Source organism: Procambarus clarkii, chromosome 31 (assembly GCF_040958095.1).
Source record: "Procambarus clarkii isolate CNS0578487 chromosome 31, FALCON_Pclarkii_2.0, whole genome shotgun sequence".
NCBI classification, from domain to species: domain Eukaryota; kingdom Metazoa; phylum Arthropoda; class Malacostraca; order Decapoda; family Cambaridae; genus Procambarus; species Procambarus clarkii.
In genome coordinates this window covers 14,113,476-14,140,821 of record NC_091180.1, presented here as the reverse complement: position 1 = coordinate 14,140,821, position 27,346 = coordinate 14,113,476, and the positions used below count along the sequence as shown (strand labels likewise).

Here is a 27,346-nt window from a genome sequence, read left to right as displayed (position 1 = left end):
GTGAGGAACACAAATTTGATTTGATAAAATGCTATGCCCAAGATTACCATCCGAGTGCCAGCGGGGAAGTGGTTCAAATAGCTTTGGCTATCACTTACTTATGTCTGGTCGTGATGGTCAAGCGGATTAAGGCATCCTGTAGTTACCAGTTGCGTTGCTCCTGGGAGTATGGGTTCGAGTCACTTCTGGGGTGTGAGTTTTCAGTCGCATATAGTCCTGGGGACCATTCAGGCTTGTTCACATTTGTGTTCCTCACGTGTGCCCCAAAGAATGAGGTGATTTGATAAAATGCTATGCCCAAGATTACCATCCGAGTGCCAGCAGGGAAGTGGTTCAAATAGCTTTGGCTATCACTTCCTTATGTCCAGTCGTGATGGTCAAGCAGATTAAGGCGTCCTGTAGTTACCAGTTGCGTTGCTCCTGGGAGTATGGGTTCGAGTCACTTCTGGGGTGTGAGTTTTCAGTCGCATATAGTCCTGGGGACCATTCAAGCTTGTTCATATATATATATATATATATATATATATATATATATATATATATATATATATATATATATATATAGCCTTCCTGTCTTCCTCCTCAGCATCAGATGACCTGGTTAAGGAAATTCTACCTGACACCCTGAGTGATGTAGCGGGGATACAGGACCCCCACTACACGGAATGTGACACGAAATGGGGTGCCATGACAGACCCAGCACTCAGACCAGCCATGCCGAAAGCCAAGAAACAATCCAGTTGGGACAGCCCCATTGCAGACAAAGAAGCCACAGCTTTGCTGGAGGCAGCAACAACCCCCAGTGATCGTGCACGCCTCACAGCTGTGCAGGCTCCCCATGCAGGGGACTTCCTTCTGGCAGTCCCTATGTCTGCGACAGGCACACGTCTTGATCCGCAGGAGCTCCGTATTGCAGTCGCTCTCCGCCTTGCTGCCCCTATCCACACTGTTCACAGGTGTATTTGCGGCGAGGCAGATGCTGACGAATATGGATTGCATGGCCTGCACTGTGGAAAATCGGGTGGTTGGCACACTAGACACGACGAAGTCAACGACATCATTAAAAGAAGCCTTGCCTCTGCTCAGTGTCCAGCGGAGAGAGAGCCCCGCAACCTACTGAACCGTGACTCTGTTAGCTTTGCCGGCCGACCAGACGGAATCACACTGCGTCCGTGGAAGGGTGGCAGGCAGTTAGCATGGGACTATACTTGCGTATCCACCCTGGCAACGACATACATCACCCTCTCTGCCGGCACGGCAGGAGCCGCAGCGACACACAGAGAAAAACAAAAGTCAGTCAAGTACAGGCAATTAGATCAAAGGTACAATTTCGTTCCAATAGGGTCTGAGACCCTAGGCCCATGGGGTGAGAGTGCAAGAAGGTTTCTTAAGGATCTTGGTTCCAAGCTCATTGACACCACAAGAGACCCTAGAGCAGCAAGTTTTCTCTTTCAGCGCCTCAGTGTCGCGATCCAGAGGGGAAATGCCCGCTGCATCCTCGGTTCCTGCCCGGCGTCGGAGGAGTTCGAGGAAATCTACAGCCTCTAGGAAGCGAACTTTTTCTTGTGTCCTCTTAATGTTCATTTTTTGTATAAAATCAGATATGTAACTGTATAACCTTGCATAATAAAGTGTACATCATAATAAAAAAAAAAGGGGGTGGTAGGAGAAGTGAACACTCTTTCGTATTCAGAGTTAAATGTCAAGTTTTTCCCTGAGTGCTCTGTGTTCCCTTCTCTGAGGCTGTGGGTCCCTATAATTACACCAGTGGTGGTACCCCCCTATATATATATATATATATATATATATATATATATTTATATAATATATATATATATATATATATATATATATATATATATATATATATATTTATATAATATATATATATATATATATATATATATATATATATATATATATATATATATATATATATATATATTTATATAATATATATATATATATATATATATATATATATATATATATATATATATATATATATATATATATATATATATATATATATATATATATTTATATAATATATATATATATTTATATATATATATATATATATATATATATATATATATATATATATATATATATATATATATATTATATATATATATATATTATATATATATATATATATATATATATATATATATATATATATATATATATATATATATATATATTATATATATATATATATTATATATATATATATATATATATATATATATATATATATATATATATATATATATATATATATATATATATATATATATTATATATATATATTTTTTGGTAGCAGTCTTTCCTGTAGACATATATTATTAAATATGACCGAAAAAGTAAGATTAATAATTCTAACACGAATTTTCTCAATGTTTCTTATATTTTTTTCACTGTTGATGGTAACTGAAAAATCAATTCTCCAAAATTCATTTTTATTTCTAGTCTGACGCGACACTTGAGCGCGTTTCGTAAAACTTATTATATTTTCAAAGACTTTAGTTTACACACACACAGCTTTTTTCTGCCATTTTTTATTTTTATATTTTCTCAACACATTTTATACTCTAATCTCAATTAGTATTAAGTTTTAGTCTTTAGTGTTTTTCCTGCCCGAAACGCTTTGGGTAATAATGGCTTTAGACATTGTATGTACTAGCTCTATCTATAAATTCATCAATTTTTGTATCACCCCTTGTATGTATGTATTTTACCTAAATAAACATTTGAATTTGAATTTGAATAGGTTCCAAAATCCGCAGGGCAATCGTCTTGTGTACGATAATACTTGTATCCCATCCACCTGGAGAGAACTGATTCCTTCAAAAAGTATATAATCGTATGGTATTATGAATAAGAGAGAGTTACAAGTACAGTGTTTCATTGGAGAAGATGAGCAAAATTAATGCCGAACAATAAAGAAATCCAGTTACAAGCCAAATATATGAAGAAGGAAAAATAAGATATATGGAAGAAACATTGGAACGCTTATATGAGCGTCGGGACTCGGGCGCCATTTTGTCGGCAGTAAACAGGCAGGAGCATAAAACCTTCACACAAACTGCATCTATCATAAAGAAGAAGCACCACCATTGACCGCCAAGTGCCCACATCAAGTCTAACTTAAACAACACTCAAGTCGTGCCTAACCGTCAACGTTGACGGTTAACCATCATCAGGAGAAGAAAATTCACACAAACTGCAGCTATCATAAAGATGAAGACTCACCAATGCCCTCAGTGTGGGAAGATATTCAGTCGCCTTAGAAATATGAAGACTCACATGTTAGTGCATTCAGCTCATAAACCTCATGAGTGTCCAGAGTGTGGGAAGAGATTCAGTGTTCTTGGATATATGAAGAGACACAGGATGGTGCATACGGATAAAAAACCTTTTGAATGTGCTGAGTGTGGCAAAAAATATAAAACACGTACAACTCTAATAGGTCATGTGTTAGTTCATTCAGGTCATGAACCTCATGAGTGTCCAGAGTGTGGGAAGAGATTCAGTAGGCTTGGATATATGAAGAAACACAGAATAGTGCATACGGATAAAAAACCTTTTGAATGTGCTGAGTGTGGCAAAAAATATAAAACACGTGATAATTTAATACATCACATATTAGTGCATGCAGGTGACATAAGAACATAAGAACATAAGAACAAAGGTAACTGCAGAAGGCCTATTGGCCCATACGAGGCAGCTCCTATTCTATAACCACCCAATCCCACTCATATACTTGTCCAACCCGTGCTTGAAACAATCGAGGGACCCCACCTCCACAATGTTACGCGGCAATTGGTTCCACAAATCAACAACCCTGTTACTGAACCAGTATTTACCCAAGTCTTTCCTAAATCTAAACTTATCCAATTTATATCCATTGTTTCGTGTTCTGTCCTGTGTTGATACTTTTAATACCCTATTAATATCCCCCCGGTTATGTCCATTCATCCACTTGTAAACCTCTATCATGTCACCCCTAACTCTTCGCCTTTCCAGTGAATGCAACTTAAGCTTTGTTAATCTTTCTTCATATGAAAGATTTCTAATTTGGGGAATTAACTTAGTCATCCTACGCTGGACACGTTCAAGTGAATTTATATCCATTCTATAATATGGCGACCAAAACTGAACTGCATAATCTAAATGGGGCCTAACTAGAGCAAGATATAGCTTGAGAACCACACCAGGTGTCTTGTTACTAACGCTGCGATTAATAAATCCAAGTGTCCGATTTGCCTTATTACGAACATTTATGCATTGATCCTTTTGTTTTAAATTCTTACTAATCATAACTCCCAGATCCCTTTCGCAATCCGACTTCGCAATCACAACACCATCTAGCTCGTATCTTGTAACTCTATCATCATTACCTAACCTCAGAACTTTACATTTATCAGCATTAAACTGCATCTGCCAATCCTTTGACCATTTCAAAACCCTATCTAGATCAACTTGAAGTGATAGTGAGTCCTCCTCCGAATTAATTTCCCTACCGATTTTCGTATCATCGGCAAATTTGCAAATGTTGCTACTCAAACCTGAATCTAAATCATTTATATATATTATAAACAACAGAGGTCCGAGGACAGAGCCTTGAGGCACTCCACTTACAACATTTTCCCACTCTGACTTGATTCCATTTATACTAACTCTCTGTTTCCTTTGGTATAGCCATGCCCTAATCCAAAGTGACAAACCTTATGAGTGTCCAGAGTGTGGGAAGAGATTCAGTCACCTTGGAAATATGAAGAAACACAGGATAGTGCATACGGATAAAAAACCTTTTGAATGTGCTGAGTGTGGCAAAAAATTTAAAAGACGTGATAATATAATACATCACATATTAGTGCATTCAGGTGACAAACCTCATGAGTGTCCAGAGTGTGGGAAGAGATTCAATCACCTTGGAAATATGAAGAAACACAGGATAGTGCATACGGATAAAAAACCTTTTGAATGTGCTGACTGTGGCAAAAAAATGAAAAGACGTAAGGATATAATATATCACATACTAGTGCATTCAGGTGACAAACCTCATGAGTGTCCAGAGTGTGGGAAGAGATTCAGTCACCTTGGAAATATGAAGACACACAGGATAGTGCATATGGATAAAAAAACTTTTGAATGTGCTGAGTGTGGCAAAAAATATAAAGAACGTAAAACTCTAATAGGTCATTTGTTAGTTCATTCAGGTCATGAACTTCATGAGTGTCCAGAGTGTGGGAGGAGATTCAGTCATCTTGGAAGTATGAAGCATCACATGGTAGTGCATTCGGGTCATAAACCTCATGAGTATCCAGAGTGTGGGAGGAGATTCAGTCTTGGATATATGAAGCATCACATGTTGGTGCACTCGGGTCATAAACCTCATGAGTGTCCAGAGTGTGGGAGGAGATTCAGTCATCTTGGAAGTATGAAGCGTCACATGTTGGTACACTCAGGTTACAAACCTCATGAGTGTCTAGAGTGTGGGAGGAGATTTAGTCATCTTGCAAATATGAAGCGTCACATGTTAGTGCACTCGGGTCACAAACCTCATGAGGAGTCCGTCTAATTGTTCCGAACCATTATGGAAACTGACCCAACTATGGGATGGGTTAATCCATGTGTCGCGTTTTCAAAATGGTCACCCATGTTGGAGTAGACGAAATCCAAAAGAATATTGTTGAAAACATCTTGATAACTTATTAATAAACCAAAATTATTTATTAGTCAGAAGAAAGACAGAAGTGCGATGTATATGTAAAACCTCTACCTGACAAATATTTTAAGTAAAACCAAAGATATTTGTCCTTGTATAAAAGTGGCATTTTCATCATTCACCGAACTCGAAACCCGCAGCATTCATATCAGAACAATGCCTATTTCACGCAGATTCCATCAGGGGTCATCTAGATTCAAATCCGAAAAATTTTGAAAAGTTACGAAAAATTCTGAAAAATACTACAACGTTCTGGCAACACTGTGGTGCAAACCGTTTTATGTTATCTTGAAAAATAACGTAATTAGAGTCAAATTTCCCTCTGCAAGTTTCCCCATTCCGGTTCTCGCGGCCTGGGTGCACCGTGGGGTATTGCGTCTTACGTTGTAGAAGTCTAATATTTCGTAATAGCGTTGAAAATAACGTGTTATGCATAAAACAAATATAAACTCGCTCATTGGCAACAGTCTCGTGTGAGAGAGGGGGTGGGATTGCTGGCTAACAGTCACTCTTTGTGTCCCTCAGCTGGTGGATCTATCTTGAGGTTATCTTGAGATGATTTCGGGGCTTTTTAGTGTCCCCGCGGCCTGGTCCTCGACCAGGCCCCCACCCCCAGGAAGCAGCCCATGACAGCTGACTAACACCCAGGTACCTATTTACTGCTAGGTAACAGGGGCATTCAGGGTGAAAGAAACTTTTGCCCATTTGTTTCTGCCTCGTGCGGGAATCGAACCCGCGCCACAGAATTAAGAGTCCTGCGCGCTATCCACCAGGCTACGAGGCCCCCCGATCGTGGACGCGAGCTCACAATATCTCCCAGAATTATCAGTATTTGTGCTATTTTTACTGCAAAATGACGTACAAAACGAAGACGAGGAAAACTATGAAAGCTAAAAGCATGCTAGCTGCCCGTAGAAGGTGCGAGCTGACTAGAAGCCGTGGATTATGCACTTTGACGAGTGAAGATCGAGGAGGCCTCTCAGCCACGAGTGTGAGGAAGTTGTCGCAGCCCGCTACCCCCCCCCCCCCCACAATCCCACCCTCTGCCACCGCACATTCTCCACCCTCTACTCCAGGTCTTGCACCTGCTACTCCAGATGTTCCACCTGCTACTCCAGATGTTCCACCTGCTACTCCAGGTCTTCCACCTGCTACTCCAGGTCTTCCACCTGCTACTCCAGACATTCCACCTACTACTCCAGACGTTCCACCTGCTACTCCAGACGTTCCACCTGCTACTCCAGACGTTCCACCTGCTACTCCAGAACAAAAAGGACAAGGATATGCAGAGACCAACGAGACGCACAACGAAACCAAGAAAGGCCCCTGAGGGAGCTGACCCCGGCTATGGCGCAGGTGCCTACTAGTGCCACTCCAGTGCCACCTTGAGGACCCATATTTCTGACCAATTAGGTTAGTATGTTTTAGTGTTATATTGTGATATTACTTCATAAATATTTGTACATATAAAACTGGTGGCAAATATATATATATATATATTTATATATATATTTATATATATATTTATATTTTTATATATATTATATTTTATATATATATATATATATATATATATATATATATATATATATATATATATATATATATATATATATATATATATATATATATATATATATATATGCAACAATGATCACAAAAACACTGATCCAAGTATGCAGAATAACCACATATGAAAAATAGAAAATGCTTAACGCGTTTTCGGCTAATTCGCCTTCATCAGAGCAAAGTAGAATGAAGATAAGTTTGCTGATCAGACCTTTATATCCGCCTGGGCAGATCACCTGACCACCAAAAATAAGTGGAGGAAAGGAATTATAAGAAAGAAGGTAACTGCAGAAGGCCTATTGGCCCATACAAGGCAGCTCCTTTTAATATCTCCAAGTGCCATACGTGTTTAAATGATTGCTATATTGTTTTGACGTGCTATATTGAGGCTTAAATAGGGATCCAACTTGTACATACCGGGGCTCACATTAAGGCTGTTGTTACAATGTTTGATCAGAGCAGACTCGATCACGTTTCGTTCAACAAAATCCTTACTTTTAACAATACATTTTGCCCCTGTGAAGTCGATAGAATGATTACATAAACTGGAAAACTTTCTGTAATCATTCTATCGACTTCACAGGGGCAAAATGTATTGTTAAAAGTAAGGATTTTGTTGAACGAAACGTGATCGAGTCTGCTCTGATCAAACATTGTAACAACAGCCTTAATGTGAGCCCCGGTATGTACAAGTTGGATCCCTATTTAAGCCTCAATATAGCACGTCAAAACAATATAGCAATCATTTAAACACGTATGGCACTTGGAGATATTAAAAGGAGCTGCCTTGTATGGGCCAATAGGCCTTCTGCAGTTACCTTCTTTCTTATAATTCCTTTCCTCCACTTATTTTTGGTGGTCAGGTGATCTGCCCAGGCGGATATAAAGGTCTGATCAGCAAACTTATCTTCATTCTACTTTGCTCTGATGAAGGCGAATTAGCCAAAAACGCGTTAAGCATTTTCTATTTTTCATATGTGGTTATTCTGCATATATATATATATATATATATTATATATATATATATATATATATATTATATATATATATATATATTTTATATATATATATATATATTTTATATATATATATATATTATATATATATATATATATATATATATATATATATATATATATATATATATATTTATATATATATAAATATATTTTTTTTTTTTTTATTTATCAGGCGATCTGCATGGAACTTGCACACCTTACTGAACCCATGCCTATCTACAAGGGTGTAAATTTTGAATGATATTGGTCAACATTAACCTCAGCTAAAGGTGGCTGAACTTTGACCTTCGTTTGTGCAGGTAAATATTTTACAATTTTATCTGATTTCACAGACTTTATTTATTATTCAATTTACATGAAACTTGCACATTATATGTAGAGTTTATGCCTCTAAAACATAGTGGTGGCTTTTCTTTCTACGTAGATTTATTGATTTTATAAATATTTATAAATATTATATTGTTGCATAGGATTTTTTGAAATTTACAAAATCTGTGTTATTGCACTAAATACATCTGGGATAAAAATCTACCAGACAAATCTTTATTATATAGTAAGGTCATAGCTAAGTGTCGTAGAACTGATTTCGGTTCACAATTGTGGGCTGTGAAACGATTTGAACATTGTTGAAAAATTGTCTAAAAAAAACGTTATTTTTTTTCTCCCTCTATTTAGGCTGCGATGCTGAAACTTGGCCCAGTTGCAGCACCTTTCACATGTATCAGGATAATAAATTTTCAATGCCCTACAACAACTTTCAATTTCCATCTAGACAACCCCTTAATAAACGTAAGAATTTTATATGTCGCAAGAAAGATGAAAATATAAGCTTCATTTTAAATGCCTTACTATGGGCATATTTAAATTCAAAGCGAAGATACGTGTACTTTTATAATAGCCGAGCTCCGACCCTGGACAGATTGGTCCGTAGAATTACCCAAATGTACCCAAATCCTCCTAACATTACGTAAGTAATGAAGAAATATGGTATATTTACTTACTGTAATGTTGGTGCTGCACGTAGAACTTGATCAAACCTATTTTTACGCTGAAATAATGTAATTTCATATCCAAATTAGAAGTAAATATGTAGCAGGTGACGCCATAGTGATCCAGTCGTCGCACTTCTTTGCTCAAATTGTCGCAAATTTAATTAATGATATTAACAAGTAGAATGGGTATTTGTAATATCTTTCATAAATAGCTACAAAACATTTAATATTTATTCAAAATAATGTGTCTGGAAGTTAATTCAATTCCACAGGACAATAATTTTGTTATATAGATACTAACGGTATTCGTTTGTGTTCACTACTTAAACTACTCGTGTCCTTTTCGTTCATTGAACACTGAAGCTTACTATATAGTGGCTTCACTGCTTCACTTGGTGCAAGATATAGACTTCACTTGGTGCAAGATATATTGCTTAATTAATAGAGATTCACAAATAAAACTTACATTTGTATATGTTATCAGAAAGGCAGAGATAAAATAGTTTTTGTGAATCCATCACAGAGATTATATCTTATTAGAGAGGAAGAACATTCATATTTTAAACAAGGTTTCTTGGCCGACGCTTTCCCTATCGATGGGAACTATGATCTTTCGAAGATCAATGTTAATTTAATCTAGACATTGTAATAAACGAAGTTTTCCATGTCATAATAAAGATAGAAATATAAGCTGCATGTTAATACTTTAGCATAAATATTACTGAAGTGAAAGTGAAGATATATGCTTTTTTAAAGTTACGTGATGGCTACCTCAGGGAGTGTGAAGGCCTGCAAACAAGCCAATCAATTGTGTAATTCATTTGCATATATGCAAAGTAACATTAAAGGTCTATATGTCAGCATAAACACCTGCCAGGCGGGCAATACAGGCTTCACAATTCCAAAAAATTATGTAATTCAGAGAGATACGTTTGACCCCCTATATATATATATGTTATGTTCTATTTCATCAGAAAATTGTAAACATAAAATATATTTGCAGATATTTGTCATTAAAGTGTTTATTTTGGAAACAAGTGTATTTTAGTTACCCTGATATAGAGCACGAATATCATACTCGTCCTGTGAGTAGTAGTTTGTGTACCCCATACTCATCCTATGAGTCTTTATTTACGTGCACCCCATACTCATCCTCTGTGTGGTAATTTATTGTGCACCCCATACTTATCCTGTGAGTCTTTATTTATGTGCAAGGGGGAGCCGGTCGGCCGAGCGGACAGCACGCGGGACTTGTGATCCTGTGGTCCTGGGTTCGATCCCAGCCTCCGGCGAGAAACAATGGGCAGAGTTTCTTTCACCCTATGCCCCTGTTACCTAGCAGTAAATTAGGTACCTGAGTGTTAGTCAGCTGTCACGGGCTGCTTTCTGGGGGGTGGAGGCCTGGTCGAGGACCGGGCCGCGGGGACACTTAAAAAGCCCTGAAATCATCTCAAGATAACCCCATATTCATCCTCTGTGTGGTAATTTATTGTGCACCCCATACTCATCCTGTGAGTCTTTATTTACGTGCACTCCATACTCATCCTCTGTGTGGTAATTTATTGTGCAACCCATACTCATCCTGTTACCAGTAGTTTGTGCACCCCCATACTCATCCTCTGTGTGGCAATTTATTGTGCAACCCATACTTATCCTGTGACCTGTAGTTTATTGTACCTCATCCTGTGAGTCATAGGATATTGTGCAACCCTTTCTCATCGTGTGAATCTTTGTTTACTTTGCTCTCCATACTCATCCTCTGCGTGATAGCTTCTTATGCAACCCATACCCATCATGTGAGTGGTAGTTCATTGTGTACCCTATACTCATCCTGTGAGTATAGGATACACAATGAGTTCATTTGCACTCCATACCCATCATCAAGAAATGTATTTTACCAGCATTGTAATATAAATTAAGAATAAATGCTTAACTGGATTACGAACCCATAATCAAAATAAGAGCCATCACTAATTATCATGACAAACAGCCTAAGCTACACTTCCGCCTTCGATAAGCTGCCGCCGGAGGTGGGTAGTTTATTGTACGGCCCCGCACTCCCAGCCTTGGGAAGGGGGCATTGGAATGTGGACATGTGAACCAATACCCTCCCCCCCATCCTCCTGTTAATAATAACAATAATAATAATGGAAATACTCACTGTAATACCCTAGTGCTTGAATGAAGGTCTCCGTGGGACAGTCCTCTGTCCTTTTGTGGCCTTGCACTCCTGCTGCTGTCTTCTCTAATTGTGCCGGATCGCTTTTCCTTTTCCTTATGTTTCGTTTTTCTCCCCCCTCTTCTATCTGCTTGTCGTTTCCTGTTGACCTTTTGCTTGTTTTGGTTATTCCTTTGGACTTCTTCTATTTTGACGCCCGGGTGCTTGAGGAGGCATACTCTTGTACCCGTAGAACTGTAGTACCCAACGTCTCGAGCGAGGGGAACCTTTTATTGTCACTCCCCCCTTTCGTCACTGAACCCGATCTCGACAGACTGACGGTTCTTAAGGTGGCGTTTGTGGGGCGTATACTCACGACGCACCCCTAGGGGGCCCCGGCATGATCGGTGATAGCTTCTTGCTGGGTGTCCTGCCTCTAATTGTGGCTCCATGGTGGGTATGGGGGCACATTCGTGGATGAATTTTTCTCTTCGTTTCTATGTCATTGAATGTTTCCGGTGTACCTTCTCGGGCTCGTGGGGTGGGCGACCAAGCCCCCGAGTCGGCCTGTATTGGAAGACCAGGCTCTGTAGCTCCCGCTGCGTTGGGCCCCGACCTTGCTCCTCCTTTGACCGTCCTGACTTCTTCCCCCAGCTCCCCTCCCTCCTCTGTGGTTGGATCGAGCCTCCAGCCCCCGGTGGTGACCACTTCGTCCCCTGGTGCGGCTAAGTCTCTCGTTGTGACTACTGCGCCTTTTGACCCCTCTCTCTCTAGGGGTTCTCAATGCCGTTCGCGCCCCAGCCGCACTCGCTCGATTCCTTCCCGTGCTGATGCGTATCGGGCCTTGTTTGGTCCTGCTTCATGGGCCAAATACTTTGATCTCCTCCCTCTTGATTCTGCGCCTCCTGACGATTTCTCCCTCCATCGGCATCTTGTAGATTCCGTGGATGCGTCTGTTACTTTCAACCCCACTCGTCTCTGTACACGTGTCGTTGCTGCTCCTTCTCAGGATGCAGCTTCCCGCTTGGCTGCCTTATCTTGCCTTGGCGAGATCCCTGTTCGGGTCTCCCAGAACGTTCAGATGAATGCCAGTGTTGGCACTATTCTCCTCCCACCCCATGTTGCAACCGGTGTTCGGAATCTGCAGGATTGCCACGATGATATTCGGCATATCCTTGATGCCCAAGGCCATTCTGTCCTCCAGGTTGATTCGTTTACTCGTCCCCCTCGTGGTCGTCGCCGTCAACCCCTTCGCGTTGTGAAGATCACCTTTGATGGTAGGACCCTCCATCCTCGGTCATTCTTGCTGGTGCTAGGTGCTCTGTCCAGGAGTATATTCCTTCTCCTCGACTTTGTAACAAGTGCTGGAGGTTTGGGCATGGTGCCCTTCGCTGCTCTGGGACTCTCTCTCTCTCCTTTGTGTGGGGGTGAAGGTCACTCTAAGTCGGAGTGCACTTCTCCCCAAGCTCGCTGCCTCAACTGCGGTGAGGCCCATCCTACCTTCTCCCATGCCTGTGTCCATTACAAGCTTGAGGCAGCCGTCCTCAACCTGAAGCACCGGGAGCGTTTATCTTTTCCTGAGGCGAGGCGCCAGGTTTGCCGGCTCCCGCCTTATACTAACATCTCTTATGTTCGCGTGTTGCGCTCTTCCTCTCCTCGTCCTTCCCCCCTTCCTCAGACTCACACCCGTTTCCGGGCCTTGGACCCTGATACGCCCACTGCCCCCTCCTCTGTTCCTTTGTGTTCTGTCCCGAGGGGTCCCCCTCCTGGTCTTCTGTCTGGGGTTCCCCTTCTTTCTACCCGGTCTGTCATGTCTCCTGTGTCTTCTTCCTCGTCCCCCTCCGATCCTCCTTCCCATCCTCTTCCTCCATCTATCGGCACTCCCCGCCGCCTGTCGGTGCAGGCGGATGTCCATCGCTCTCCTAATGGCCGTCGTGTGTGCTCTCGTTCAGCTTCTCCTGTTGAGACACTAGAATCCGTTGCCCGGTACGTAGTTGCTGGGACACCAGTCTCTTTAAGTCAGAAGCGTAAGCCTGGCTCCTCTCCTTCCTCCTCCCCGGCGGGTAAGAAGGCTTCGCTTTCTTCCTCAGCTCCTACTTCTGGCTCTGTTGCTCCTTCCCCTCCCGTTTCAGTGATTGCACCCCCTGTTCCTGCTATGGAGGTTTCTTTGGCCCCTGCTTCCCTTTCGGTTACTGCTCTTGCTGGGGTGCGCTCCCCTGTTTCTACTCCCCCTCTTCCTGCTGCTGTCCTTGACTGCTCCTCTCCGTTGTCTCCTCCTCTTCCTCCTTCTCCTCCGGACCCCGCCCGCCCACCTCTGATCTGTTCTCCCGTTTCCTTCCCTCCGTCCTTGCTCAGTTTACCCATGCCCCCTAACCCTGACTTTGCTGACCCTGATCCCGACCCTGATATTCTTTAACGTGCTCTGTTGCTCTTTCGCCTTTGTTTCTTCCTTGTTCTTTGTTTTTGTCCTTTCTCTTCTCGTCGTTGTCCATTCTTCAATGGAACGTTCGAGGTTATTACGCCAATTTCCTCGAACTCCAACTTCTGATTTCGCGGTTTTCGCCCCTTTGTGTCTGTCTCCAGGAGCCGATGCTTGGTGCTCGTCCTGGTCGTTTTCGTGGCTATTCCTTTCTCTCCCCCCCCCCCCCAGCCGTTGCTGGGGCTTCTAATTCTTCTGCTCTCTTGATTCGTGCTGATGTTCCCTTTGTTCCTTTACTTTTTCCTTTGCCTCTCCATTGTTCTGCTGTTCGTATCTTTGTGGGGAAATGGTACACAGTTTGTTCCATTTATCTCCCCCCGAGTGTCCCGCTCTCTCTTCCTGATTTCAAACACCTCCTAGACTCCTTGCCGGAGCCTGTGCTCCTGCTGGGTGACTTCAATTGTCGTCATTCTCTTTGGGGTGACGTTCTGATGAATACCCGGGGTCGCCTCCTTGAGCCGTTTCTCCTCTCTTCCCTGTCTCTTCTGAATTCTGGTGAGCCCACTCATTTGGACTCTCGGACTCGCACCCTTTCTTGTCTTGATCTTTCTCTCTGCTCTTCTTCTCTTTACTTAGATTTCACGTGGCAGGTTCTTGATGACCTCCATGGAAGTGATCATTTCCCCATCCTTGTTTCCTTTTTCTCTTTTTGCCCTTCCCTCTCTTTCCCTAGGTGGCAGTTTGCTAAGGCAGACTGGACCCTATTTACCCTCAGTGCTGCTCTCTCTGACCTCTCCCTTCTGCCTCTCTCTCGCGCTCTCCTCCTTTTTCATGACACTGTCTTCAACGCTGCCCTCCGCTCTATTCCTCGCTCTTCCTCTCGGGGTCCACGGAAGTGCGTTCCCTGGTGGAATGCGGACTGTGCTCGATCTGTCCGCTGTAAGCGTGCAGCCTGGAAGAGGCACCGCCGTAGGCAGATGACCGATTCTTTTCTTTTCTTTCGGAAAGCGAGTGCGGTGGCCCGTAGGGCCAGCCGTACGGCTAAACGTGAATGTTGGGCATCTTATGTCTCAACAATTACGTTCGAAACCCCTCTGGCCCAGATCTGGAAGCGTATCCGCAAGATAGCGGGTAAGTTCGTTCCCGATGTTTCACCGGTCCTTCACCTCCATGATACTCTTGTGGCGGACCCGTTGCAGGTCGCTTTCGAACTGGGTTCCCACTTTTCTTCTGTTAGCTCTGGTCTTCATCTTCCCCAATCTTTCCTTCTTCGTAAACCTGTCCTTGAGTCTCGTCCTTTAGATTTCTGCACTCATCTTCAGCTTCCCTATAATGATCCCTTCTCTCTCTCTGAACTTCGTTCTGCCCTGGCCCTCTGCGGTTCTACGGCGGCGGGCTCCGATGGTATCCATTATGAGATGCTTCGCCATCTCCCTCCGAGCACGTCTCAGTATTTACTGAGTCTGTATAATCGGATCTGGGAGTTGTCGTCAGTCCCTGAGGACTGGCTCGATGCCGTTGTCCTCCCTGTTCGCAAACCAGGGTCTCTGGGTACTTCCCCTAAGGACTTTCGCCCTATTGCTCTCACAAGTTGTGTCTGCAAACTCTTTGAACGTATGGTTAACGTTCGTCTGATGTGGTTCCTGGAACACCATCACCACCTCTCCCCTTCTCAATTTGGTTTCCGCAAGTGCCGTAGCACGACAGATGTCCTGGTGAACTTGGAGGTCTATATTCGTACTGCTTTTGCTGCGAAGACCTCCGTTGTTGCCGTCCTTTTTGACCTGGAAAAGGCTTACGACACCACTTGGCGATATCATATTCTATCTCAACTTCATTCTTTTGGCCTTCGTGGTCATCTCCCTCTCTTTCTCCGCAGCTTCCCCTCTCGTCGTTCCTTTCGGGTGCGCCTTGGTACCGCTCTCTCTGCCTCTTTTCGGCAATACGAAGGTGTGCCCCAGGGTAGTGTTCTGAGCACTACTATTTTTCTGGTTGCCCTCAATGGTCTTCTTTCCTCTCTTCGTTTTGGTGTCTTCTCCGCTCTCTATGTCGATGATCTTACCCTTTGCTGTCAGGGTGATGATTCGCCTCTCCTTCAGCGCCGGCTTCAACTTGCAATTGATGCCGTGTCCTCTTGGGCCACCGATCATGGCTTCAAGTTCTCTACTTCTAAGACTTGTGCCATGACTTTTACGCGGAAACGGGTCGTTCTTCGTTCCTCTTTGTCACTTTATGGTCATCCCCTTGAATACAAAGATTCTGCGAAGCTTTTGGGGTTATTCCTTGACACTCGTTTGTCTTGGTCTCCCCATATTTCTTACCTCTGTGTTGAGTGCTCTAAGGCCCTTACCCTCCTTCGGGTCTTGTCCCATACTTCTTAGGGGGCAGATAGGCGCACTCTCCTTGCTTTACATTCCTCTCTCGTCCTGTCTAAGCTCGATTATGGTTGCCCTGCTTACTCGTCTGCTTCTCCTTCTACTCTTCGCCGTCTTGATGCTTTGCACCATACTGGGTTGCGCCTCAGTTCTGGTGCCTTTCGTTCGACTCCCATCCTTAGCTTGTATGTTGACACTGGCTTCCTGTCTCTCCAGGACCGCCGTGATCGCTACTGTCTTCGCTATCTTGCGCGGTCCTTGCAACATCCTTCCTCTTGCCTCTGTCGTGCTTTAACTTTTACCCCTCCTGCGGTTCCTGTTCCTCTTCACCACCTCCCTCTTTCTGTCCGGTTATCTCGCCTACAGGATTCTCTTTCCGTTCGTATTTCTGATGTTTCTCCTCGTGTTGTTCCTTCTTTGGCCCCATGGAGAGTCCGTCTTCCGCGGTTTTGTACATCCTTGACCCGTATCACTAAAGCTTTTACCCCTCCTACGGTTCTAAAACGCCTTTTCCTCGAGCACTTTTCTTCTCACTCCTGCTCCGTTTCTGTCTTCACCGATGGGTCTAAGTCTGCGGACGGTATTGGCTACTCTGTTGTTTTTCCTGATCGCACTTATATGTGTCGCTTACCTTCGGAGACTAGCATCTTTACAGCAGAGCTTTATGCTATTCTCTATGCTCTTCGTCTCCTGCTTTCTCGTTGTCAGTCTTCCTTTTTAGTTGTTGTTGACTCTCGTAGTGCCCTCATGGCTCTCAGGTCCTTTAATCCGGTTCATCCAGTTGTTGTCGAGATCCAGCATTGGCCGTTTCTTGTTCACAGTAAATTTAAGTCAGTTGAGTTTTGTTGGGTTCCCAGCCATATTGGTGTGCCTTTAAATGAGCGTGCGGATGCTGCCGCCAAGGAAACTGTCTGCTCTTGTCCCATCTCTCGTAAAAGTATTCCATATTCCAACTTTTACTGGCCGTCTGTTACTGGTAACAAACTTCGTACTCTTAAATGTTGTGTTTCCTCGTGGCCGTCCTCCTGCCACCGTAACCGGCAATGGGAAACAGCTCTGGCGAGGTTGCGTATTGGCCATACTCGCTTAACCCATGGTCACTTGATGGAGCGCTGCCCTGCTCCTTATTGTCCTAATTGCATTGTCCCTCTTACGGTCGTGCATGTCCTTCTTGAATGTCCTGACTTCCAGGACGAGCGTGTGTCTTGCTTTCCAACCGCCCCTTGCGGTCGCCTGTCCCTTAATGGAATTCTTGGTGACTCGGATACTTTTGATATCGTTCGCCTTATGCGTTTTTGTTCCCGTATTGGCATCCTTGGTGATATTTAGCGCCCTCTGATTATTCCACACATTTGATGGTGCTACATAGCCTTCCCGGTGTGGTGCCTTCTTTTGATAATTACTTACTTCCGGAGACTAGCATCTTTACAGCGGAGCTTTATGCTATTCTCTATGCTCTTCGTCTCCTGTTTTCTCGTTGTCAGTCTTCCTATGTAGTTGTTGTTGACTCGCGTAGTGCCCTCATGGCTCTCGGGTCCTTTAATCCAGTTCCTCCAGTAGTTGTCGAGATCCAGCATTGGCTGTTTCTTGTTCACAGTAAATTTAAATAGGTTGAGTTTTGTTGGGTTCCCAGCCATATTGGTGTCTTTAAATGAGCGTGCGGATGCTGCCGCCAAGGAAGCTCCGGAGGAGGCCTCCGCTCTTGTCCCATCTCTTGTAAAGGTATTCCATATTCTGACTTTTACCCAGCTATCCATTCCTCCATCCTTACCCGTTGGCAGGCTTCTTGGTTGTCTGTTACTGGTAACAAACTACATGCTCTTAAATGTTGTGTGTCCTCGTGGCCGTCGTCCTACCACTGTAACCAGCGATGGGAAACAGCTCTGGCAAGGTTGCGTATTGGCCATACTCGCTTAACCCATGGTCACTTGATGGAGCACCGCCCTGCTCCTTATTGTCCTAATTGCATTGTCCCCTCTTACGGTCGTGCATGTCCTTCTTGAATGTCCTGACTTCCAGGACGAGCTTGTGTCTTGCTTTCCGACCGCCCCTCATGGTCACCTGTCCCTCAATAGAATTCTTGGTGACTCGGATACTTTTGATATCATTTGCCTTATGCGTTTCTGTTTTCGTATTGGCATCCTTGGTGATATTTAGCGCCCTCTGATTATTCCGCACATTTGATGGTGCTACATAGCCTTCCCGGTTTGGTGCCTTCTTTTGATACTTACTTAACTCTCTAAGACACAATTGTAACATGACCGTGTCTGAAGCTAGACAGAGAAAGCACAACATTATTGGTGATGGTAACATAATCCATTTCATGTGGATTCCATCTTCGTTGGCCTCCGAAACTTAAGGAATGGTCCAGAAAATAGCTACTAAAGTTTAACTCAAGTGTGAAGATACTTCAGTTGATTCTTAGATACTTCCAGTAAGTGTAAAGATAAGTGCTGACGATACTACCTTCATCTACTCAGATCCCAACCCAAACGCACTAAATAATAATGTAAATAACAAAGTTAAAAAGTTCACTCATGGATGTTGTTACGACCCTGGGTTCCTCAGTGGAAACCAGAGGTCAAATTGAGCTCTAAATAATTTACTTTACATTATTTGATGCGCTTGTTGATGCGCGTTCCTATCTTCCTTGCCAGACGTAAGACGAATCTTGTTCACACAAAGCATTCAGACTCTTGAGCTTGTTGTGGATTAAGTATAACGGTGAAGTAATTATTAACTATCCTTAGAATGAGTAAAGTAAACAGTATTGTACGTCGGTAAAGATTTGTAATGTGTATAGGCTGCACAATCAATTGGGCTCTTCCCCACAACCACAACAACAACTCAGGAGCTCGGCAACTGGACACTGGGTCCTTCTCTGGTCTGGCGGCGTGGTGTCAACAACTTCCTGTATTCACCTAGTTGTACTCACCTAGTTGTGTTTGCGGGGGTTGAGCTCTGGCTCTTTGGTCCGCCTCTCATCCGTCAATCAACAGGTGTACAGATTCCTGAGCCTATTGGGCTCTATCATATCTACACTTGAAACTGTGTATGGAGTCAGCCTCCACCACATCACTGCCTAATGCATTCCATTTGTCAACCACTCTGACACTAAAAAAGTTCTTTCTAATATCTCTGTGGCTCATTTGGGCACTCAGTTTCCACCTGTGTCCCCCTGTGCGTGTTCCCCTTGTGTTAAATAGACTGTTAAACAGAGCAGATTAATCAAGGCAGATCAATAAATCAAGGCAGAGCCCCCTGTGGGGGCTCTGCCTTGATTCTCCTCCTCCTCCTCCCTTTCCCTTACCTTAAGTTCCTGTAACTATAAAGTTAAGTACCTTCATGTGTAACCGTGCTAACTGCTGGGCTTGTAAGACTTGTGTAGATATTGTGTAGTATAAGCCAGTGTTTTGGGTATCCCTAAGTGTTGTGTTGTGATAGGGTCCCACGTGGTACTCACTACCCCAAGCTGCCTCAAGCTTTCAAGTTCTTCACGAGTAGACTTTACCCTAGCTTGTCCTAATTGTAAAACCTTGTATCCTGCCTACGTGGACCAAGGCTTTTAAAGTAAGATAGGGTGGTAAAGTAGTTATTGTTATTTAATGTATATGGGGGTTTGTTAAGAGGGTTTAATAAATAAGTTAGTTTTTGAGGTGTATCCATTACTCCTGTTGTAGTGGCGCAGATGATTGTATCCCAGACGACAGATCTGTTCTAAAACCTTAAAGCATAAACAGGAACCTATGTTCCTTGGGGGCCAGGCCTATTTGTGCCACTAACTCTGATACATCTTGATTCTAACTCCTGGCCCTTCTCCATAATACTCTAGACCCCCATAACAGCTCGTAAATTTATAACAGATGTAAACCAACAAACTCGCACTAAACATAGAAAAGACCAACTACATTTTATTTGGAAGTAAATCCTCAAACCAAATTTTTTTTTTTTTTTTTGAGATGTATACAAGAGTTGTTACATTCTTGTACAGCCACTAGTATGCGTAGCGTTTCAGGCAAGTCCCTGGAATATAATCCCCTGCCGCGAAGAATCGTTTTTTCATCCAAGTACACATTTTACTGTTGCGGTAAACAAATGACTACAGTTAAGGATTTGCGTCCAGTAAATCCTCCTCGGCCAGGATACGAACCCATGACATAGTGCTCGTGGAACGCCAGGCGAGTGTCTTATCACTACACCACGGAGACTGCAAAGTGTTGAAGCAATTCAACTTCAGATAGACAATGTTAACATTAGCAATAAAAATTATGGAATTTTGTATGTGGTGATCATGTCTTCCCGAGCTCTTCTGTCTTCCAGCGACGTGAGGTGCAGTTCACGCAGCCTTAACTCATAACTCATGCCTCTTAGTTTTGGCACTAGCCTAGTGGCATACATTGTACTCTTTCCATCAACGTCTTGCACTTGAAAAGGTACGGGCTCATACGTGCATGATATGGGCTCAAATGCATGATAGAGCTGATGATTTAGCCAAAGAATCTGCCTTTAAGGGAAAAATTTAGTATACCCTTGGATTGTCAATAAGCAGTCTGAGAGCAATAGTACACCAAGAGCTTCAACAAAATCTTGTAGATCTGAGGCAAAGAACTAAACTAATTTTCTATTAACAGTTTAAACCCTTCTATTAACAGTTTAAACCCAAGCAAACCCCCTCCAACCACAGTTTCCAATGAGTTGGCAACAACAACAACCACACCCCTAGATAAATGACATCCCAAGCATGCATGTCATTCCTTCATTGGAAGTGTTCCTAGTTATCAACATTGCCTTTGATTTACAATATTTGCCCAGTGGGAAATGTGTATGTGAGGCCCACTCACATGTACACGGAGAATGTAAGGCCCACTTACATGCACGGCGTATGTCGCCCCACCGTCAAATGCCCATGTAGCGAGTTAATTTATTTATTTATTTATATACAAGAAGGTACATTGGGTTTGTGAGAATACATAGCATAGTATTTACAATCTTGTAAAGCCACTAGTACGTGCAGCGTTTCAGGCATGTCCTTAATCTAACAGATAATTTTAAGTAGATAAATTCTAGCAGAATTAATAAAATGATAACAAATACATTGCAAGAAAAAAAATGAGATGAGAGAGGTTAGTAAGTATATTAAAGCACATTGGTATATTAAAGCTCTGATTGATTACATTGACAGCTTGATTGGTAATTTAAACAAGATTAATAGACACCATACAGCAGATTCACAGCACATATAAGAAGACAGCAATGATCACAATGGTAAAGATGTTCGGACTGGGTACATAAAGATTAGGAGATTGGGTAGCAATAGATACAGTGCAATTTTAAAGCAAAAGGTAAAAAACTATGAAGATGAAATTAGTTTTTTTTAGTATTGTTTTTGAATGACGCAAAAGTTGGACAGCTTTTCAATTCAATAGGGAGTGAGTTCCATAGACTGGGTCCCTTTATTTGCATAGAGTGTTTACACAGATTAAGTTTGACTCTGGGGATATCAAAGAGATATTTATTTCTGATGTGGTGATAATGGGTCCTATTACATCATCTGTCCAGGGAGAGTTTCAGAGCAGGATTTGCATTTAAGAACAGGGTTTTGTAAATGTAGTTGAGACAAGAGAATTTGTGGAGTGAGATTATGTTTAGCATGTTTAGAGAGTTAAACAAGGGGGCTGAGTGTTGTCTGAAAGCAGAATTTGTTATTATTCTGATAGCAGATTTTTGCTGGGTGATGATGGACTTGAGGTGGTTTACAGTGGTTGAACCCCATGCGCAGATACCATAATTAAGATAGGGATAGATTAGTGCATAATATAGAAAGATGAGAGCAGAGTTAGGTACATAATATCTGATTTTGGAGAGTATACCAACTGTTTTAGAGACTTTCTTAGTTATGTGTTGTATGTGGGTACTGAAGTTGAGTCTCTTGTCTAGGAATAGGCCGAGAAACTTTCCATCATTTTTATTGCTAATGTTTACATTGTCTATCTGAAGCTGAATTGCATTTGTAGATTTGCTTCCAAATAAGATGTAGTAGGTCTTTTCTATGTTAAGTGTTAGTTTGTTGGTTGACATTGTCACGTGGGGGTGGGCGGTCCGGGGCTCTGCTAACACTCGGCTGCTAGGGGCTCAAAGGGCCCAAATACTCAGCCCCTCCGACTCCCTGGATTCACCGGAGTCTCCTTGGTCGCACGAGATAGGACCAACAATGCCCACCTCCGCAGGTCTTTGCTTCCACCACAAAGGGGTGCCACTGATTCACCCTGGAAGCCCTTCAGTCAACCACGAGGAAACTGCTGTTAACAGTTCCGGCCTAGACCCGTGGGGGAATGAAGGAAGACTCAGGCTTACCTATAACCATAACCTCCCTGAGTCTTGCCTGCCAGACAAAAAAAGGTTGCAGGAACTCCTTTCCCGCCTGTCTTCTCTATCTTCCTCTTAGCAAGGTCGCCAGCTGGGTTATTATATCTGCACCCCAGCAATGCAGTTCAGTGGGTGTATCATATATTGTTTGTAGCCAGAAATGTATGCTCATAGAGAAATATCACAAATGGAGGCACACTCAAACACAGTAATAAAATGTGTGGATTTACTGATGCAAATTACATGAACACGCACACACACAATCACAAGTAATACATGAATATGGAATATGGATAATGAGTCTGGAGATCGTCAGCCTCTTCTTCCACGACCTCCAACACTCCTTCAAATGGGCAGGAAGACCGGAGTCTCACACTCTCACAGGAGGGCCTCTTCACCACGTCGGCACCTCTTCTTCACTGTCCTGCCATCCACACACACTGTCCTCTCTGACAGTCCTGGACACAAGCTGCCTTGCAGCCAACTCTACTATTAAAGTAATAAAGTCTTGCTGCCACATACACGAGTAAATATTGTGGCCTAACTAGCCTACTCATACAAGGGGTAATGGGAGGGAAAAATGATCTACCTTACACTCCTGGCTCACGACGCCTGTCCCTCGATGGTGTGAGGTTCCCACGCTTCCTTGGGTCGATCCTCGACGATCCAGGGCGTTCCACAGGTCCTCAGGTGTCGTGAAGCCTTCGCGTCGTCGCCGTTCCAATCCCTGAGATTCAGCTGCCCCAATCCTGGTTCATCGATGGGCGCTGGGCTAATCACTATTTTTCCCCACACTCGCCTCTCCCACAGGGCGTCGCTCCTTGTCCTAGGCACGGTGTCGTCCTTCCAAGATTCTCAGTGGATGTGACCCCAGTCACAGCTAGCTTGCTCGCCCACCTTCCAGACCTCAACGTCCAGCCAGCGGCGCCGCCCAGCGTCGTCGCCGACTATTTTCCAAGTTTGGGCCCTTCTCTGCTCACTGAACTTGGTTCCTCTTTTGCTTCCCAGAAGCGCAGGGTCTCCAATAACTGTGGTAGGCTGCGCAGGCCAGCTCAATCCACTGAACAAGGCTTGCAGAGCCTCCAATCTTTGAGAGCAGACCGAGGCGCGTCCTGTCGCTTCCACGGTCAGTACCACTCTGACGTTGGCGCCGCCCGGGGCACTCGGTGACGTCATGGCGGGCCCTGATTTGTCGCCCGCGACCTACGTCGGCCAATCCGCGATCGGCTTGTCTCCCTTCCAAAAGGTCATATCTGCCGTAGGGGATACTGTTTCATTTTATAACAGGGCGCCAATTTTCCTTTATTTACAACTTATAATATAACCTCCTTCCATTAAATGGCAGCCGGTCTGGTCGCCACATATATCATTAGACTCCCTGAACCTCAGAGAATCAGTAGGGAGAGCTGATATGACTCTTTAAGCCGGCAAACGGAAGAAATAGGAGAGGGCACCGTAACAACATCCATAAGTGGACTTTTTTTAGTTCATTATTAACAACATTATTTAGTGTATGTGGGTTGGGGTTAGAGTAGATGAGGGTAGTATCATCAGCAAACAAAATAGGTTTCAGAATGTTAGAGACATTAGGCAGATCATTGATGTATATAAGAAATAGGAGAGGTCCCAAGATGCTGCCCTGTGACACTCCAACAGTTATTGGTAGAGTGGGAGAGGTTATATTATTTATGGCTACACATTGGTGTCTATCACTAAGATAGGATTGGATATAGTCCAGTGCATGGCCTCGGATTCCATAATGATCGAGTTTACGAAAGAGGTAATTGTGATTAACAGTATCAAAGGCCTTTCTCAGGTCAATGAAGAGTCCAATCGGAAACTCATTTTTGTCAAGGGCTGAGTACATTATATCAGAGACTAATAATTGCATCGTTGGTACTCTTTTTGGGAGTGGAAGCCAAACTGACAGGGGCTAAAAATGTCGAATTTTATGAGATAGAAGTAGAGCTGTTTGTAGATAATTTTTTCAAATATTTTTGATAGTATGGGTAGGTTTGATATTGGTTTATAATTATTTATGTCTGCCGGATTACCTCCTTTATGAACTGGCGTTACTCTTGCTTTTTTAAGGATATCAGGGAAGGTGTGACACTTTATAGATTTGTTGAACAGTAGAGCTATGGGTGGCGCAAAGGCATGGGAGGCACTCTTGTATACAATGGACGAAATTTCACTGGTGTTCCCTGCCTTGGTTTTTAGAGAATGTATGATAGACACAACATCTGTCGGGCTGACTGGTGAAAGGAGAAGATAGTTTGGATAGCTGCCTGAGAGATGCATGTTAATATGTGTCTGAGTCTGGAATTTTTCTGGCAAGATTAGCACCAACCGATGAAAAGAAGCTATTAAATTCATTTGCCATTTCTAAATCAGTTGACGGTGTATACCCATCCTTATAAAGTTTTATTTGGTTATGTGAGTGTTGTTTAGTTCCTAGGATACTAGAGATGGTTTTCCATGTGCTTTTCATGTTGCCTTTTGCTTCATTGAATCTATTCACATAATATGAAAGTTTTGCGTTTCTTATGATACTGGTAAACATTGATGAGTACCTTTTAACTACTTCCTTTGTAACTAAGCCAATCCTAAGTTTCTTTTCATATTCATGTTTCTTGTTGATTGAGTTGAGAATGCCACTTGTGAGCCATGGATTGTTTAATCTTTTGTCAATTACTTGCTTGGTAAGAAGGGGACAATAAAAGTTGTAGAGGCTTAGAGTTTTGGAGAGGAAGAGGTTGGCTAATGAATTTATATCCTGAGTATTATTGAATTCAGAATCCCAGTTAATATTGTGAAGTGCATTTGTAAGATTGCCTAAAGCTGATTCACTGTGTAACCTGAATGTAAGTTTCTTGCATTTTGGAGGTGTTATGTCCATGTTTGCTATGAGAAAGGTAGGATAGTGGTCAGTTGTTCTGTAGTAGATTATACCAGATACAAGGGGAGCTGTTATGTTTGTCCATATGTGATTCAAGGTAGTGGCTGATGTTTGAGTGACTCGGGTAGGTTTGGTGATTGTGGGGATTAGCATACAGGAGTTCATGCTGTTAAGGAAATAGTCAACTTGAGAGCAATTTTGTTGACCCAGGTCAATATTGAAGTCTCCTCCCAGAATGATGTGGTTTTTGTTGAGATTGTTGTTTATAATAAGATTCCTTAGGTTATCTGAGAATGAAGCTATGTTAGCATTGGGAAATCTATAGATGGCTCCAATAGTCAAGGAGGATTTAAGGGATTTAATTGTAAACTGAGCAAAAGTATATTCACAGTAGTCATCTCTATCACTAATGACACTCTTGCAGATAAATGTATTTCGGTAATATATAGCTGTGCCGCCACCTTTTTTATTAGGCCTACAGTTGTGAATGGCTTTATAACCAGCTAAGTTGCAGAGTTGGGTATAGTCTTTATTTAGCCAAGTTTCTGTTAATGAATGATAAGTTAGTACCTAGTGCTGTGAGTAATGCATTTATATCATTAAAATGTTTACCAAGTGATCTAACATTTTGGTTGTAAACTGATAAACAGGTGCTATTTTGGAGTTTGTTTTTTGCCTGGTGTGCTGTGTAATACTTGCAATAATGATGATCAATGTGCTGGCTGGTGTAGATATGAGACAGAAGATTTATACTGTATCAGGATCAATATCAGTGTGCATGGAAATGCAGAGGGATCACGATACAATAAGACAAGCAATTATAGAAACAGTTAAATACTAAATTTGCTGTAAAAACAAAGTAATAATAGCAAAAAACAAGAATAGAAGCAAATACACACAAAATAGTAACAAGTTAGAAGTAAAATAAAGATCCAATAGATAGCCAGGAAGGACACAGAAGTTAGATAAAAGAAAAAACAAAAAATTAGTAAAGACTGACAATATAAATGTAAAATAAAAAAAAATAATAATCATAAAGTAAAATGATCTTAAAGATAATTAGCTTAGTAATGGTTAGTTAAAATCCTATAATTAGTATGAACCTAAGAAAACAAAGTGAGCTCAAATAGATAATTCCAATAAAATGACACATAAATCTAAGTAAATCTAGAAATTTACTCTTATATAAATCTAAGTGTAAAAATAAACAGGGTGAGATTATATTTATACTATACAAATAATTTAACTTAGTTTTGATCCATTTCTTTGATACTACATTTATTAAATTCAATAACATATTGATACTCTCGTTTTCATCTAATCTGTTGATCTGTGTGAAATGATTTGTATACCTTAATTTTGGATAGATCACATGGTACACAAGATGGTTCACCAACCAAGTTTTAAAACCTACTTAACCATACACAAACTAACCAAAGAACCCCCAAAAGAGCTTGAACTACACACCCTAACCTATCGATACACTGTACTGTATATGGTTTTGACAACTGTCTTGTGTATGATTTTACCCACTTGTTTTATTTTTAGCTAACACAGGTACAGCAATTCCATTATTTGCACTCTTATCTTTGATTAATTCCATCCAGGTCCCTGCTGGAACATGATTAGTTTTAGTTGACATGGCTAACTGCCACTTTATCCCAATTTTTTATACATTACCTAATGAATGTAACTACAGTACTACTAAGTCAAATAAATATACGATTATGCCTATGATGTTTATATATATACTGAGAATATCATTAAGTATTTGTATATCAAGGTAATCAGGAAGTATATTATGTTTAAAGG

General features: G+C 42.1%; 1 protein-coding gene across 3 annotated transcripts; it reads left to right on the top strand.

The window, feature by feature from the left end:
* Positions 1–2,372: 2,372 nt before the first annotated feature.
* On the top strand, positions 2,373–19,921 carry LOC123758674 (zinc finger protein 708-like). 3 transcript variants are annotated; one of them, XM_069334362.1, is made up of 4 exons: positions 2,395–3,670; positions 4,731–7,150; positions 8,498–8,624; positions 9,001–9,079. In XM_069334362.1, the coding sequence occupies exons 1-2, from the start codon at positions 3,247–3,249 to the stop codon at positions 5,588–5,590; spliced, it is 1,284 nt and encodes a 427-aa protein (XP_069190463.1). In that variant the 5' UTR covers positions 2,395–3,246; the 3' UTR covers positions 5,591–7,150; positions 8,498–8,624; positions 9,001–9,079. The 3 variants fall into 3 exon arrangements, with proteins under 3 accessions (XP_069190461.1, XP_069190463.1, XP_069190462.1); XM_069334360.1 differs by having other exon boundaries at positions 2,373–7,150; positions 9,001–19,921; XM_069334361.1 differs by lacking the exons at positions 2,395–3,670; positions 4,731–7,150 and having other exon boundaries at positions 8,469–8,624; positions 9,001–19,921.
* Positions 19,922–27,346: the final 7,425 nt, after the last annotated feature.